The sequence below is a fragment of the Tyto alba genome, unplaced genomic scaffold (genome assembly GCF_018691265.1).
Source record: "Tyto alba isolate M040663 unplaced genomic scaffold, T.alba_DEE_v4.0 Super-Scaffold_44, whole genome shotgun sequence".
NCBI lineage: Eukaryota > Metazoa > Chordata > Aves > Strigiformes > Tytonidae > Tyto > Tyto alba.
This window is the reverse complement of record NW_024881320.1, coordinates 12,787,763-12,803,832: the sequence shown is the minus strand read 5'-3', so window position 1 is coordinate 12,803,832 and position 16,070 is coordinate 12,787,763. Positions and strand designations below refer to the sequence as shown.

The window sequence follows — 16,070 nt, the reverse complement described above, 5'->3', positions numbered from 1 at the left end:
GCTTTCAAAACTCATTCAACACTTTTTTGTGGAACAGAAAGACAAAAGACTATAGCAAAATCATCTCACTTCCACACAGAAATAAGGTTACCAGTTCCAACTTACTCTTTCATTCACATTTAAAACTAGAATAGCAATCAAGCATTTGAAAGCATTAATTGCGGTTTTGCCAATACCCCCTTCCAGAAAAAAACCCTCTACATACAGCAGAAGAGCTCACCCCTGTCTTGCCACCCTCCAATGCTGGACAGCAGAGGAAACAGAGCCTTGAAAATGATTTGGCAGCTTGTAACCTTTATTTTTAGTTTTTAAAAATTATTTAAAAAGCATAATTAGAAACTTTCATTACAGAAATAATCCTAGCAAACCAGTTAGACGTTCCATTGCTCAACATTTAGGAAACTTCACATCAGCACCACTAGAGACACAGTCCCCACCCCTTCCAATTGAATAGTCAGTGGCAAGAGCAGAGAGGTAACTGCTCCTCTACAGCCAGCTATAGGAAAAAAGAAACAAAAAAAAAAAAAAATTCCCACTTTAAGACAGGAAATTGGACACCTGGAATGGCAGAGTTCAAACCAGGGCCAAAGACCTGGACTCCAAAAGGACCAATCTTTCCATATAAGAGAACACTCCAGGCTTGGGTGCACCATTTCCTCATTTTATTGCATCATTTCCAGTAAATTCAGACATTTTCTTTAATTCTGCCTGTATGAAGTTACTCCCTCCTAGATCTGCACACGCACTACCACAAAAGTCCCAAAGTAACACAGCTGGGACCTTTAATCTGAAAGTGGTAACCATGACAGGACAGCTTCATTTCAACAGGAAGGTTTTGAGGACTGGCCCAGCTCCTTCCTTGGGCACACACCATATTCAACATCAGAAAGCAGACATGATGGACTGGTAGGACTTAAGCCGCCACTTTCCATAGCTGCTCAAGTCCTACAATTATCAGAGCTCACACTAGCAATATCGTCCCAGCTCATTCCTATTCTTGGGTTACCAATGAAAGATATGTGAAGAGATGGGTGAAGGCAGCTGGATACGTACTCCCAGCACCTGAACTGATTAAAAAAAAAAAAAAAGTGTTACACATTCATTGTTTGTATTCTTTAAAAAGTCTTTAAAGTGATTGATTGTGATGTGATTGTATAATTAGGGCTCTTACCACAACCCATAAAATCTAAAAAAATGCAGGCAAAATAAGTGACTAAAATTTAGCCTCTCCTGGGGGAGGGGGAGGAAGGGAGAGAAGTGGGCTGATTCAAAGCTCACAGACATTAGTGAATCATATCCTACCAAACTAAGGCCAGTGATTCCACAAGGCCGCTTACTGACAAACTGAGTACATCCACCTTCAAGGTCTTAAAGGAAGTCATACCCTCCATGCCTTTGAGTCATTTGAAGAAAAAATTCTTTTTTTATTATTATTTAGGCAATTATTCAGGTGCTGAGCATGTACTTTCAGCCCAGACATTTGATATTTTAGTTACATACACATACATTCTCCACCTTTAACTACATCTATTCAGGCTGATGAACTGAGCCTTTGTTTTCCCAGAAAGGCCAACAAGGGCCAGGAAAACACTGCTGATCATAACAAGACCAGTTTGTTTCCAAGGGTGATCCTCCACCACCACATAACCCAAGCAAGCAAGCTTTCCATTTCTTCACATTAAACAGCAGTCCTCCTTTCTAACAGAAGAATCCTGGGAATGATCCTGCAGCAGCGTTCATATTCAGACATCAATCCAGAACAGCTGGATTTATTTTCATGCCTTTTCTCTCTCAAAACAAAAGCTTTGCCACTAAAATTCACATTCAAGTTCAGATCGCCTATTTGTGGATAGGGCAACAAGAAGTTTGGGTTTTTTGGCAGAATCACATGGTTTTTGTTGTTCTCAAAAGAAATGGACCCTCACTTAGGACCCTGGCAGATCCAGAAGCAGAGATCAAAGGAGTTAAACTTTTTTTTTTTCTTTTTTTTTTAAAAAGCAAAGTTTTATCCAAATAAATCCCACTTCTGCAGGTCAGTTTGTTTTTCAGTATCTTGATACAAACTAAAGGAGAGCACAAGTACAAGCTGGGCTGCAGCACAAGAAGGTGAAACCCCAGGACCCAGCCACAAATCTGGATCATGGCAAACTGAAATTCAAGGCCCCAGCAGCAGCACCAGCTGCCAGCCCAGGGGCTGGTGAAGTGAAACCCCAGGCTCCAGCAGCAACACCTGCAATCCTGGTACCTAGAAAAACAAAGCCTGAGCCCCAGTAAAAGCTTGGAACTCCAGCTGAAGCCACAGGCCCCAGGGGCACCAGTTGCCAGCCTGGAGCCCAACAGAAATGAAGCCAGAGACCCCAGAAAGCAGTTGCTGCCAGCCTGGGGCCAACTCGAATTAAGAACTTTGTACTATTTCTTTAAAAAGATGAACTCTGCAGTCCATGATTGGTTGACATTAAGAAGGCATAAGCCAAAGCGACAACAGGGAGGCGAGGCTGGTTAAAGCAATATACATTATATACAAACTCTTGGGTTAATTAGTCCACTTGGTAGGCAACGTCCTTCTTGTCTACAAGGCGCACTGGAATGAGCAGGGGAGGAGAGGGGGGCAAGATTCCATCCGATACCTTCTTGGCACTGAAGTGGTAAGGTGCCAGCGCCTCTTGATAGAAAACATGGAGAAAAAATAATCTTTAAATAACGGCACAAAACTGAGAAAGTCCTCCCAAAGCCTGCCCCAGTGGAATTGCCCGAGTCTAGCTGGAAGGGCTGATCTGTCTGAGAGCAGAGTCTCTGCAGCAGGGAAAGGGCATTAGCAGCACCGCTTCTTCCTTTTACTGTTCTTCGTTAGCTTCACCACATCATTCTGTTGCTGCTGTTGCTGCTTTGCTAAATTTTCTTTCTTTGCTCGCAGAACTAGCTCTGTGATGCAATTAAACATCTGCAAGAGAAACAAGCAAGTTCAGACCACCCAGGAACTCAGGCTAGCTTTTGTGGGATGCTGTTCCTTTGAAGCAACTCCACTTTTCTAGATATTTCAATAATGGTTCAGAGATCTTCCCCTACCAACTATGGGCGGAGTACCAAGTATCTAGTACCTTCCCTATCCACTCCCGAGTTAAACCAGTAACACCTCTATCCCCTTTCCCAAATCAGTAAATAGAAACAGGTCAGTTTGGCAACTGAGGCCAGGAGTGAAGACTGGGCAGTCCTAACTCCTAGAAGCATTCTCCCCTGTGGCAAGTCTTTCTTCAGACCATGCCCAATATGTTAGCACTGTAAAGCTAGTGAAAATGCAACATGGGCTCCTTCATTCTGCTTCCTCAACTCTTCCAAACACACTTGGATGTTTCTTTTTGACATTTTACCTACTCACTTGCAACTTGTACAAAACCATTTTATCTTCTTCCTCAATGGGAAGAATGCAATTGTTATTTTCTCCCAAACCATTATCCCCAAAATCGTTTTATCTATACTCTTCTGCATATTATATTACCTCTTCCACATTAATATTTTCTTTGGCGCTGGTCTCAAACAATTGGATCTCCATCTGCCCAGCAAATTTATAGGCATCTTCTGTTTCTACAACTTTTCGCTCTGGGTCATCGTTCTTATTCCCCACTACAAAAGGAAAGAAAAACGTCATTTTGGTACTTCAGCAGATCAGCCCACTAAATAAGATGTTGCAACTCTGATTAGAAACTTACCTAGTATCCGGCAGACATCATCACAATTTTGATTAATTTCATGCAACCACCGTTTTACATTCACAAAAGATTCTGCACTTGTTACATCATAGACAACAATGACCCCATGCGTTCCTCTGTAATACCTATGGGGAGCAAAAGACAATAAATGTTAACTCAAGCTATGTATCACCTTCTCAGCTCCTTCTATTTCACTGTGCTTCTACAAGATTCATAACAAATCCCCAAGTTATGGCAACCAGGTGTCTCCATTTTGCTTCCACTGGGAGTCATTTAATACAACAGCTAGATCACATGCTATTCCTCTAAAACTACAGAGTTCCCTGCTCATTTAGTCTATGCAAGTAGGTTTCAAAGCCCAAAACCTGCTCTTTACTTCCTTGTTCAGGTTGTCAAGACCTTCAAAGATGAACACTGTCTTCCAGCTACATGAGCAAAAGGTAGCGGTGCCCCCAGTACATCCTCAGAACTGCCTGTGATGTGAACCTTTGCGGTATACAAGCCACATCAAGTTTTTGCAGTAATTTTCTTATCTGTGAAAGATCACTTACAGACTAAAATTTCAGCAGATCTCCAAATATACTCAATCCTCAGTCACAGTTCTGTTGAGCTCACAAAAATTTCTGTCTTGCTGAGCGACTGTGTTCTGATGGCACCTTCCTACTCAACAGATCGACTCCATATGTGCATTCAGTGTGCTCTGCTACCTTTAGCCATTAAAAACAAGCTTCGTTTCAGTTTATTCCCATTAGTCTTGAGCAACCAGCACCTTTAAAAGATGATGAGCAATTCTGATATGCAAGAAAATTATCTGAATTCAAGTTCCAACATTATCACCTGCATGAACCTACTAAAGGCAGACAGTACATGCACCATGAGAGTGCAATATTAAAAAAAGGAAGCTCCACCATCTCGGTTTTCAGCCACATTCACAGGGCTACAAAGGTATTTTCCCTACTGCAAATTAGGCAGCTTTGACCAAAAAAAAAAAGAAAAGTAATTGAAACAATGGACAGTGAGGTCTTCACCAGCATCCAGTTTTGATATTTTGTGTAGCTTTATTCTTTCCCTTTCATTTCCTCCTCTTTCTTATGATCAATATTAAGATTTTTAATAAAACAAATTCAAGAATCCAGCGTACCAAAATCAAGGATTTTCCCTTAAATTGTAACTGCATTTCTAGACCTTGATCTCTTAACACAAGCACCTCTCACAACACTCCCCCTTCCACTTCACTTTAGAGACCATTCTAGTCCTCTTGGATAATTTACTCCAGGCTCAGCAATCACACCTTTGAACTTCAAAGCCTTTTATTCCAATCCGAACGCACCACCTTTCAGAAGATCCCAAAGCTTCGGCTCACTTCTGCTATGGATGCACTTGAGCAAGTCCCTCTCTCTTCCCCACCTTTAGCCTCATCAGCCCTTCTATAACAGAAGCCACCTGCCTTTATAGGCCACCAAGACAGGCTTGCACAGGCAGACATACATCACAGAGTGCACCCATCTCCCCTCACCCCCTTCCTCTCGTGATCACTTTGTAGCGATAGGCACTGCGCAACAATACTCCTCTAGGTGACAGTACATACTCCAGGGAAGCAGGGGAGCCCACTCCTACTGCTCATCTGGGCACTTTCAGAAGACAGTCAAACTCTTCTTCCATGCCATGCTTTACCAGTAATTTATGCTGTACCTTCATTAGTGAGAACTAACTCAGGTAAGAATTACTTATTCCCAGCTCATAAAAGCTCCTGCACTTTCAAATATTCTAGTCCATTTGCAATCAGTTCCCTCAATAGCTTTAAAACTTGCTACAGCACTGCCTTTGTGCTCTACTTTATTACAAGCTCAACTTTATTTCATAACTTGAACCCTTTGGAGGAAAAAGTATTCTGTATCCTGAATCCACATGTTGCAAAAATAATCCACCCCCTCCTGACACTAACATGTACTGCACACTGGTTTTGGTGAATACTGTTTTGTGTGATAGCATCAGAAAGAGAGAGATCTCCGATTCTATCAACACGCTAGAGTTCTCTACATCTGAACAATAAACTAATTATCTTCAAACTTTCCCATATCACCTAATAGTCTTTTAATTCAGCAGCTCTCAGGCTGACCTACCACTTCCTCCCTAACACTAAGCATTACATATGCAAAGACAACATTCAGCCTTTAGAGAAACGCAGTGGTTCAGCTACACCTACACAGAGCTGCTTCATTCTGCTGTGCACACCATAAAACCATGCCTGGTATCCCAGTCATCCAAACCAGAGGCCCCAACAGAGCATCCTGCTGCTCCTACCTTGCCCACGCACCCTAGGTTTTCTTCTAAGCAAAGCATATGATGTCGGGGAGTAGAATAACATGCACCCTGCACATATAGATCCCACTCCTGAAGTGTTGTCAGCACAGTTGTTGTTTGCTCCTAGGGATGAGGATTGTGAGCTGGACCATGCACCACAGACCACTGCGGCATTCAAAACTCTGCAGGAGCTGGGAGTTCCTGCCACAAAGCACTAATATTGCCAACCACCTCAAAAATATTTTCCTTTGTGCAAGACAGTAAACCCTGACTCCTGCTGAGTTCCTACTAGCATACAGTGCTTCTATTTTTGGAAGGGAAAATTGTCTGGCACATCATTCTAGAAAGGTTGCCAACCCCTCATCTACACTAAAATGTCATTTTCTCCATTGGCTGACATTACCTTTTAGCAGCTTTAGAGATAAGACCATGACTACCTTTTATTCTCTAACTCTTAAGCCCCATAACACACATTCTTCTCAAAAACTAGTCATGCTATTTTCTATCATTTGTTAGATACAGCCTTGTGTCCTAGATATCATTTTACGCTTAACAAGTACAGCGAAGATTCTCCAACCCCAAGCACAGGACAGTACTAGAAAACAAAATCTTATTTATCCTACCCCATACTTCAAATTTCAGAATAATGCACTGCAGAATTTCTTTTATAACAAGTTGTAGGCTTTGGTGAGTAGAGAACAGATGGGGCTTTTGGCATTCTGGGAGGAGTAGGTGTAAATTTTGTGCTTTTGGCAACCAAGAGGTAGTTGAGGCTTTGACACTAGGGAAGGAATGCCTTATCTTCTTCCCATCCACATTTTAGGGAAGATGGAGACCACAGAAATGACAGCAGAAGAGAGATGAAGTTCTCAATCTCAGTTTCCCATTCAAGGGCTAAATGACTGATGCTAGCTATCCTCTACACGGTAGGTGTGCTCTGCCATGTACACTACAAACCTTAAAAGCCAGTACCTGCTACCACCCCCAGTGATAAATACATGAATGAAATACAGAAAAAAGGAAAAGTTATGGAACAGTTATTCATATTTAGAGTGCCCATGAAAGTATCCCATTGAGGTAGACAGCCAAGCCTGACCTGTTTGTGCCTTTGCATGATTGATAGTAGCCAACTATCTCCCACATTGTTGGAAAAGTTACTTAGATCTGAAGTCTTTACATTTAGCCTTGGTGTGGAAAAAGCTCAAAAATTATAACATCCAAATTGAAATAAACACAGTACCAACTAAGAATTATATTTAAAGAAGCTTAAAGACATAAGCTTATGCTTTTGAAACATCACCTACTAATACTGAAGACTTGATACAGAATCTTCAGAACTGGTTGACCAAATTCATCGTGCCCTTCAGCCATTTGCATTCTCCCCTCATGTCTCAGATTACCTTTCTAAGCAAAGCGAACATTTTGCCATTTATTGTGGTACTCCCTACTACAAGATATCAATAATAAAGTTCTCAGATTTGCTCTAGTAAATGCTTCCCAAGATTAGCATCTGGAGTTATAACAACTAGTTTCATGAAGCATGACAGCAGTTAGGTCAAATTCAGAAGAGACAGAGTATTATTGACTGCATCAGTTCAGTGAGGCGGACATGTTCATTTTTCCAAAAAACAACAAAAAAAAAAGTAACCGGCCAACTTAAAAGATAGGTCATTGACTAAATCCAACACCTTTGTTAATATTTCACTAGTTTGTAGGATACGCTTCTTTTTTTTCAGTCCTCTAGAACTCTAACCAATTTCAGAGACTTCTAATAATCTGTTTTCATATTCATCTTTTTTTCAGGTTCCTGGAAGCACATCTATTGCCACAGGTTAGTTGACTAGTCTTTCAATCATCATAAGCAGTTTACAAGACACAGCAAAAAACTTATCCCTCTCTTGAACATGCCATTACACACAAACGCATGGCATAAAGTCCCTCTGCTACTACTATTCATCATGAGCTAGCATCTGACAACTATTATTTAAACCTTAAATCCTAAAACCAGTCCTGAATCAGGACAAAATAGTCCTATCTACAAGAGCAAATCAAGTACAAGAACAGGTTGTTCATGCATCTTAAGTATTCCTGCTAATACACCTGAGTCCAGGCATGCTACATCTCTGGTGATATTAAATCAAATTTAGAGTTTGGATGATGTTCCATGCCAACTAAATTCACACAACTTGGCCTGTCCTCCCACTAAGCACTAGCCATCCCAGTATTTCCACGTGTGAGAGACAGTAAAAACAGCTGCTGTCCTTTATACTTCCCAGTCTGAAATTCTGATCTAGTTTTTTTTTCCCAAGTTTCTGTAAAATACTGTAGATCAACTTGATTTCTGAAGAGCTTTATTCTGTTCTTCAGCTTCTGTAGTCAAGTAAAATCAAAAGAGTATATAATCTTTTAATATTTCCCGATTTTCTACTATTAACTTCCTACCACCTCTACCATTTTGCAATTCTAGGTTGACATAGCAGTAATTCCAACCTATGACTATTATTACCAGATGGGCTCCAATTTCAGACTTCCTTGCCAAGCTTGGCTCAACATCAGTCTGAACTCTAGCTTTAACTGTGAAGGGACTTCCTGGCCTACAGGAATACTGAAGGAACACCTTTTTATATTCTTAACCTCAATCTAGTCAAAGACTAGATAAAGACTACTACAGTGTTGACAGTGCACTCGCACTCCACCGATAATTTGGTAGCCAAGCCCTTTCATAAGTACTAGCACAGTAACTTGATTTGTTACTCAGTTTGGGATAAGCAAATCAGTTACAGTATTACTTTGCCAATAAAAAAAAAAAGACAGAACCATTTCTAAAATCCAAATCTTCTTATCTCCTGTTATTATAGGTGATATGTATAGGTTCAGAGTGCCTGTTGAAAAATGCCAGTGAACACTACAGTCACAGCTAGCCAACCTAAGGGCAAAAGGAGTGCTTGTGACAATGTAACCAAAGCGTTTTCCTCAACACTTCAAATGCACTGGGACACAGGAACTTCTTGCTTGAAGTTGCACAAAATTAAAATCTTTCTTCCCTGACCATGAAAGGTTCCATAACTACCAGAATTAAAGCAGGAAAACTGGGGACTTCACCTCCTCAAGAGTAAAATATACCCCACTTTGGTAAAGAGCTATGCAGAATAAAGAAGTGGCAGAGTTTCAAACAGATCATGGAGGCTTTATAGTGGTGTTCCAGTAGCTAAAGGGGCCCTATAAGAAAGCTGGAGAGGACTCTGTATCAGAGAGCATAGGGATAGGACATGGGGTAATGGTTTTAAACTGACAGAGGTCAGATTTAGATTAGATATAAAGAAGAAATTCTTCCTTGTGAGGGTGGTGAGGCGCTGGCCCAGGGTGCTCAGAGAAGCTGTGGCTGCCCCCTCCCTGGAAGGGTTCAAGGCCAGGTTGGACGGGGCTGGGAGCACCCTGGGCTGGGGGAAGGGGGCCCTGCCCAGGGCAGGGGGGTGGGACTGGATGGGCTTTAAGGTCCCTTCTGACCTAAACCATCTGATGATTCTATGACACAAATGCCTTCAAACCATGTTAGGCTCACCATTTTAAATGTTAATGACACAAAACACTATGCAAAGTCCAATCTGCAGCTATTGCTGTTCACAAAAGGAAGCCTCCTTTCCTGGTATTCCCCACTCAGTGGCGGATACCATGGCTTTCTGAACTAGCTGGCATCAGACCTATGAACCAACACTCATTAACGCAGCTCCGAGTTGTGTCAGGGAATCTGAAAACAGGAAGGCCATTTGCTGACTCAGCACTAACTGGGGCACTCTGTGACTAGCCTGCACGCACAGCTGATGAGAGCCGCAGCACTGCATTGCTGCCTCCCCCTCACCACTTCCTGCCCAAAGCTGCCTGCAGCACTGAAACAAGAAGTGAGGTCACACACAGGAACCCTACAAGAGGCAACTGAGTTTTTTCAAGCTAAACACTTAAGAAACAATGGAAGTAATCCAGTAATATCCGTATAGAAGTGCAGAGGAAAGGGGCGGTGCACACATCAGGTTCAATTTTGCCATTTCTAGCTGTTTAGATGTAACACAGATGCAAGCAATCTTGTTATTTTTATGTCTGAGTAAGTTAACCAGTACATCAGCTGAAAACCATCCTCCTCTCAAACAGGAGCCAAAAGAGGAGTCAGTCATGAAAGATCAAGTGAAACACCTAGGTCTTTCACAAATCATTATTTTTTGATAATACCCAAAGGAAATAAAAATTCCACTTCCAAGTGTATTTCTCCTTCTTCCCCTAATGCCACATAAGCAGTCCCACCTTTACTGCTATCAGTTTACAAACACATTTTATTCTTAGTTGCCATCACTGCAACTCTGGGTGTGGTTTCTTCAGGAACAGGAAAAGCTGTGCACACGCTGTTCAAGAGGACAATGAGCATGAAACTGAACTCAAACCAAGGAAAAGGTTAACTTCACACTGGTGTCTGCTTCAGCAGAACCCCGCACAAAGGTAGCCACTAAAATGCATTTGTCCTAAAAGAAAACTAAATATCGAAAATCCTATTCTTCGATCTCAAAGCTATTCATTAGTTATATAATACTGACAGAGGGCTTGCACTCTGTACTTCTACAATACATTCAATCAGTGGATGACCTTTTTGGACAGGCTTCAGAGACGAGTTTTCTACTATATGCAGACAGTGAAATAACTCCAGTTCTACCATTTGGAAACTAGCAGCAGAGGAGTAAAACAAAGCCATCATGGAAATGCACAGGAGAGAGAGGAAACCTGAAATCCCAGTTTCAAACCTAGCCACAGTAACACTACCACTATCAGTTCTAAAACAGCTGAGAGAAGTCTCACCATACAGACTGCAAAGCTATCATTATCTAATCAACTGCAACATTAAAATATCTAAACTGTAACTCTTAACTACAAGATCCATACACAAAGCTATATGTAACTGCGAGATCCATACACAAAGCTATATGTAACTGCGAGATCCATACATAAAGCTATATTTAACTGCAAGATCCATACACAAAGCTATATATCACAAAGCCCAGTTACACTCACGTTGATGTAATAGTCCGGAAGCGCTCTTGTCCAGCTGTGTCCCAGATCTGTAGCTTTACCTTCTCCCCATTGATCTCAACTGTCCGGATTTTAAAATCCACTCCAATTGTGGTTATGTAGCTGCCTGAAGGGAAAGCGTAGATAAGTGAGAACCTAAGCCTTGTGTATTCTGGACGTCCCAAAGCACACTTCTGAACGCTATTTGGCAGTAGCTCTCAGACTGGACAGCAGAACAAGGTTCCCCTATCTGCTTATCATTTAAAATGCCCTATCAAGTCATGCTGATCTGCATATTTTTATCTGCAGCTAATAGCTTTTTTTATAGCCATAAAGCCACCACTTCCATTCCACTCTTAAAATCTAAAACTCGTTACAAAATAAAGCCATTCTTCTACTGCATTGGTGGTCAAGAGTAAGAAATCGAGAGTAAACTATGCAAGTATTTTTCACTTGTGCAAATTTTGAGACAAAGCTTTGCTTTAAATGCTTGTGCAATCACTTATTTTGAATACAGTCTGTTCTAAGAGTTTCCTCCCAATAAATTGGTTATGTCACACATGTAAGTGGTTTAGCCACAATATTAAATCAATCTAAATCCCAAATGGCCAATGGGAAGTCTGCACAGAGTGCAGCATAAGATAAAAAACCCAAGCTATTTCTGGAACCATGTCAGTATTTAAATACTGTGGTACTTTCAGTTGCAAGTGAAGATCAGACAGGATGGCTTGTATAGGCTTAAAGCAAGAGCAGCAAAGTTAGAAACATAATGTATTCCTAATACAACTATCAGTTGGTAAACACAGAACAGCTCCTTGCCAACCAGCAGCACTGGAGCAGACCTTGACCAATTCATTTACTGAAGTAAACAAAACACTCACCTGAGAACGTATTATCTGCAAAACGCAACAGCAAACTGCTCTTGCCCACACCTATGACAAACAAAAACAGCAAGATCTTTGAATACAGTCATCTTGGGTGTCAAGTAACATAACTATTTCACCCATCCATTCCATTTTAAACTCTAACTAGGTTATTTTCTCAGCAGATAACTTAGTACCATCCACCTTGACTATTCATCTCAGTACTCCCCTTGAAGATTTGATCAAGCATACTGCAGTCGTTCCAAGACTCAGCATGCTTCTTGTAGCAGTACAGGGGGTTTTTTTTGATGTCCTCCCCCCTCTTCCTCCAGCTCTCAGCAAAATCTCAAATAGTAGCTTTTGAACTGTGGTCAGTTCTAAGAGGTCATAAAAGACTAATAACTAAAAGCAAGTTTATGATTGGTAGGCTTATATTTGTTAAGGAAAGATCCAAAAATTAGTATGTCCTGATAATTAACAAGTACTCAGAACACTGCTCTAAACTACTCTGTTGAATTCCACTTGCACATCATGCTTAACACCACTGCCTACTTCCCATTCATCATGCTGTGCTGAATGGCAGTGGAATTTGGACTACTTTGATTAATCAGACTAGGGTTTGGTACTATAAAGCTTATGTTATCATAGCCACAGTTTAACAGAAGCCTAAACCAAACAAAGGAGTTGGGAACCATTGTTTTGTATTGCCATCCAAAATATGCTTGTTCCCCATCTAACAGGAAGGACACATACCTTTCTGCAGTTGTACCTTTTGCCAAAATGCCCCATGAAACATTTTTGTAAGTGCTTTGAGTAGCACTTCATCCAGGTTTTCCTTAAATGATTGTTTGCACCCTGATCACACCCTGTTGCAGGGAAGTATTTTTCACAATGCTTCAGACAAGAATCATAAGCAACTCATTCCTGCATGCCCAATCAAGGGAACCTGGGTATCAGAACGCCTCAAAGTTGTTATCTCTGCATAACATCTCTGCTGTTAATGTCCCTTCCCCAAAAAAAGTAACTCTGCTATGGCATGAAGAGGAAATTCAACTTCACCAGGGTGATTATCTATTAAATCTTTTCAGGTAGAAGTTATTTAAGCAAATTATTTTGATGATACATAACTTGCAAGTTCTTCTTAATTGAAGACCTATGCAAAGACTATTCAGAACTCCAACAGTTCTCAGTTGCTGGCATCTGAAGATAGCTACCAGCAAAAAAAAAACCCAAACAAACAAAAAAGCAACCAAACAAAAATCTACACAATTCCAGTAAACCAAATCTCTTTTGCAAATAGTTCAAATCACCAGACATCTGGAGAAACCATGCTCATTTCTCATTATTACAAATCTTAAAAAAACAAAAAACAAAAAACAAAAAACAAAAACTAAACAAACAGAAAAACAAAACTTAAAGAATGCAACTACAAAATAAAAAGTTACAGTGTACTGAATACCTCTGAGCTCAAAAAAGGCAGCAGAGCAGTTCCTGAACTTTAACTAAGGACTAGTTATTTAGCAAGAGCTAAACCTCTGCAAAATACCAGTCAGCTAAGGAAAAATATTTTTTAAAAAAAAAAGGTATCAGCAAGTACTATGCTTCTTGATTAAGTAGCCTTAGCCTCCAGCTTAGTAAAAAGAAAGTAGATGCTGGAACCCACACACTTGTCAGACCACACCACCCTCTTAAAACGTCAGCCAGGCTGTGCTGCAGAGCTCCATGGGCTGCACATGACCTCTGCTTTGTCAGAATGTCCACTGCCACACAGACACAGTCTTGTCTATACTGCTCTCAGCACTCAGGCAGCATCTAGAGAAAAAAAAACCTCCTGAACTCAGGAAGTTCTACACGCTCCCGATGACAACGATCTCACTAAACAAACACTGCCCCTGACCCTCAATGTTCATGTATAGGGAAGCCACACTCTTCATGACCCTCCACTTCCTACACAGAGTTATTTGAAGATCTGAAAAAAGAAGGCTAGCAGGGCCTCTTTGCTTGTTGAAGACAGCAAAATGAAAGGAAACAAAAAAAGGCCTATCAACTTCGCACAATCAAAAACAAAAGCAAATTTCTGTGCCATACCAGTTTCTAAACCCCATATCTTACTGAATGGTAGACTGAATTAAAGAAGTACATGCAAAGCACAGATCATCTGTATTAAACATTTGGCACAACTGAGATGAGCAGCAGCTTTTCAAGATGATCTGTTCTAAAAACACACAAACCTACTACCCTCTTGACATATTTGCATACAGGGGAAAGCAGATGAGACAGAATCATCCTATGCAGTAACAGTCCACTTCCTATTGCATGGAATAAATATTAATAAACAAGTCAAGCAAACTGTTTTGTGGAAGCAGGGACAAAGACTTCCTGTTAGGACCAGCAAAAACAAAAAAGAAAAATCAATACTCAAACTATATAATGAGATTTAATTACAACAGAAATCCACAGGCAATCTGACAATTCTTACACTTTTTTCCTCTCACTGGATACACTAGAGGGACTTTGCTCAAGAAGACTCAGCTAAGAAATTTCATTTAATTGTTTAAAATGCTAAGTCTTCCTCAGAGTTTTTACCATCCTGTTTATCTTGCCTGAACAGTTCTGAAACTCATCAGCAAGCAACAGAGTTACTGCTCTACTCAGAATGCAGCATTTGGTTTTAATAATCCATAGGCTCCCAAAAGTGCCTAGGGCTTTAAGCTGTTTTGAAGCTGTTGCCTCTTCTCCCTCTTCCTTTTACATTTCTTCGTGCAGACACACTTTAGTATAGAATAAAATATTTTTACATACAGCTGAAGCTTCTGGAGGTGACAACTGCCAAGATCATGCAACATTACACTTTCACCCAAGAGCCATGCCTCGCTGCATGCCGGGACCTGCTGCCTTATGGACCACACCTCTATTAAAAGAAGAGGGTGGATACCATCTTCTCCAGTTCATGGAAATTAAACTGTAGGCTGCTGGAGTGTTACCAACACTGAACTGAACTGAAGACAGGAATCTTCCCAGGCCCAATTCTTATGTACCTAGACTAAAGCAGCAGACACAGGCTGAGTTCAGATGCCAGCTCTCCAGAAGTTTCCAAAACTGCTACAGAAGTATTTACAAGTCTATTTCCAAATATCTGTAACTATCTGTTATCCATAGCTATTTTAGGTATTTGCGTCCTATGCTCTAGCTAGAAGTACACAAAGCTACCTGCTCTTCAAGGATTTATTAAAAAACAGTGACAAACTCTAGAACTGAAGCTTCAGGTTGAAGCATGGAGAGTCTTAAGGAATAATTAAGATAATAAAGAGTATTAAAACGTAGTCATTGCCACACTATAAACAATGGTCCCTAGGGCTGAGGAGCAGCCAGCCCTTCCCATCAATGCCTTAAACTGTCTGTCACAGGGGAAGGGAATTCCCTCCTCATCCCAGCAGAAGATTAGTGGGCACCCTCTGAACATGCGGCTCGCAAAGACTGCTGCCAGCACGGACGCCGATGCCGTTCTTACTTATACGTGCCTAATCTTCCTTTTCCTAAACCTAGCCAAGCTATTTACCATAATATCCTGTGGCAGCCAGTTCCGCAGGTTCGTCAGATCAAAACTCAGGGAGCCCAAGGAAACGAACCCTCCCATTCAAAGCGCGGGGGTCCCCCAGCCGAGCCCAGCGCCGCGGCACCGACAGCACAACGGCGGCGGAGCCCCGCCGCCGGGCAACCGGCTGCAGCGGCCCGGCGGGTGCCCCGGGAAGGGGCCTCCCTCCCCCGCGCCGCCCTCAGGCCCCGCCGCCGGCGCCGCCCTCAGGCCCCTCACGGCCCGGGCGGAGACGAGGGGCGCCCGCCCCGCCAAGGGGCCTACCCCCGCCCCTGGGGCCGCGCCGCCCGCCCTCACCGCTGTCGCCGATGATGAGCAGCTTGAAGAGATGATCGTAGTCCCTGGCCATGGCCGGGGCGGCGGGAGCAGCCGCAGGCGGCGGAGCGAGCGGGGAGGGGGGGAGGGGGCGGCGGCGGCGGCTCCGGGCCGGATCCACTTCCCGAACAAACAGCCGGAACTGACAGCGGCGCCGCCACGCATGCGCACCGCCGGCGGGGGCCGCCAGCTGCGCCGGCACGCTGCCGCACACGCGCCGCGCGCCTGCGCGGG

At 42.2% G+C, this 16,070-nt stretch overlaps 1 protein-coding gene across 1 annotated transcript; it reads right to left on the bottom strand.

Annotated features, from left to right (window-relative positions):
- Nucleotides 1-640: 640 nt before the first annotated feature.
- Nucleotides 641-16,053, bottom strand: RAB35 (RAB35, member RAS oncogene family). The gene is made up of 6 exons (XM_042805546.1): nt 15,819-16,053; nt 11,945-11,995; nt 11,067-11,190; nt 3,708-3,832; nt 3,497-3,621; nt 641-2,941 (listed from the first exon to the last, which is right to left on the bottom strand). Exons 1-6 carry the CDS (start codon nt 15,868-15,870, stop codon nt 2,813-2,815), a joined length of 606 nt encoding a protein of 201 aa, XP_042661480.1. The 5' UTR covers nt 15,871-16,053; the 3' UTR covers nt 641-2,812.
- Nucleotides 16,054-16,070: the final 17 nt, after the last annotated feature.

Coding starts and splice junctions, on each gene's coding strand:
- RAB35 (XM_042805546.1), bottom strand. CDS start 15,870: ATGGCCAGGGACTACGATCATCTCTTCAAGCTGCTCATCATCGGCGAC. Junction 11,191..11,944: donor TGCAGATAATACGTTCTCAG/GTGAGTGTTTTG, acceptor CTTTCCCTTCAG/GCAGCTACATAACCACAATT. Junction 3,833..11,066: donor TTCCGGACTATTACATCAAC/GTGAGTGTAACT, acceptor TGCTCCCCATAG/GTATTACAGAGGAACGCATG.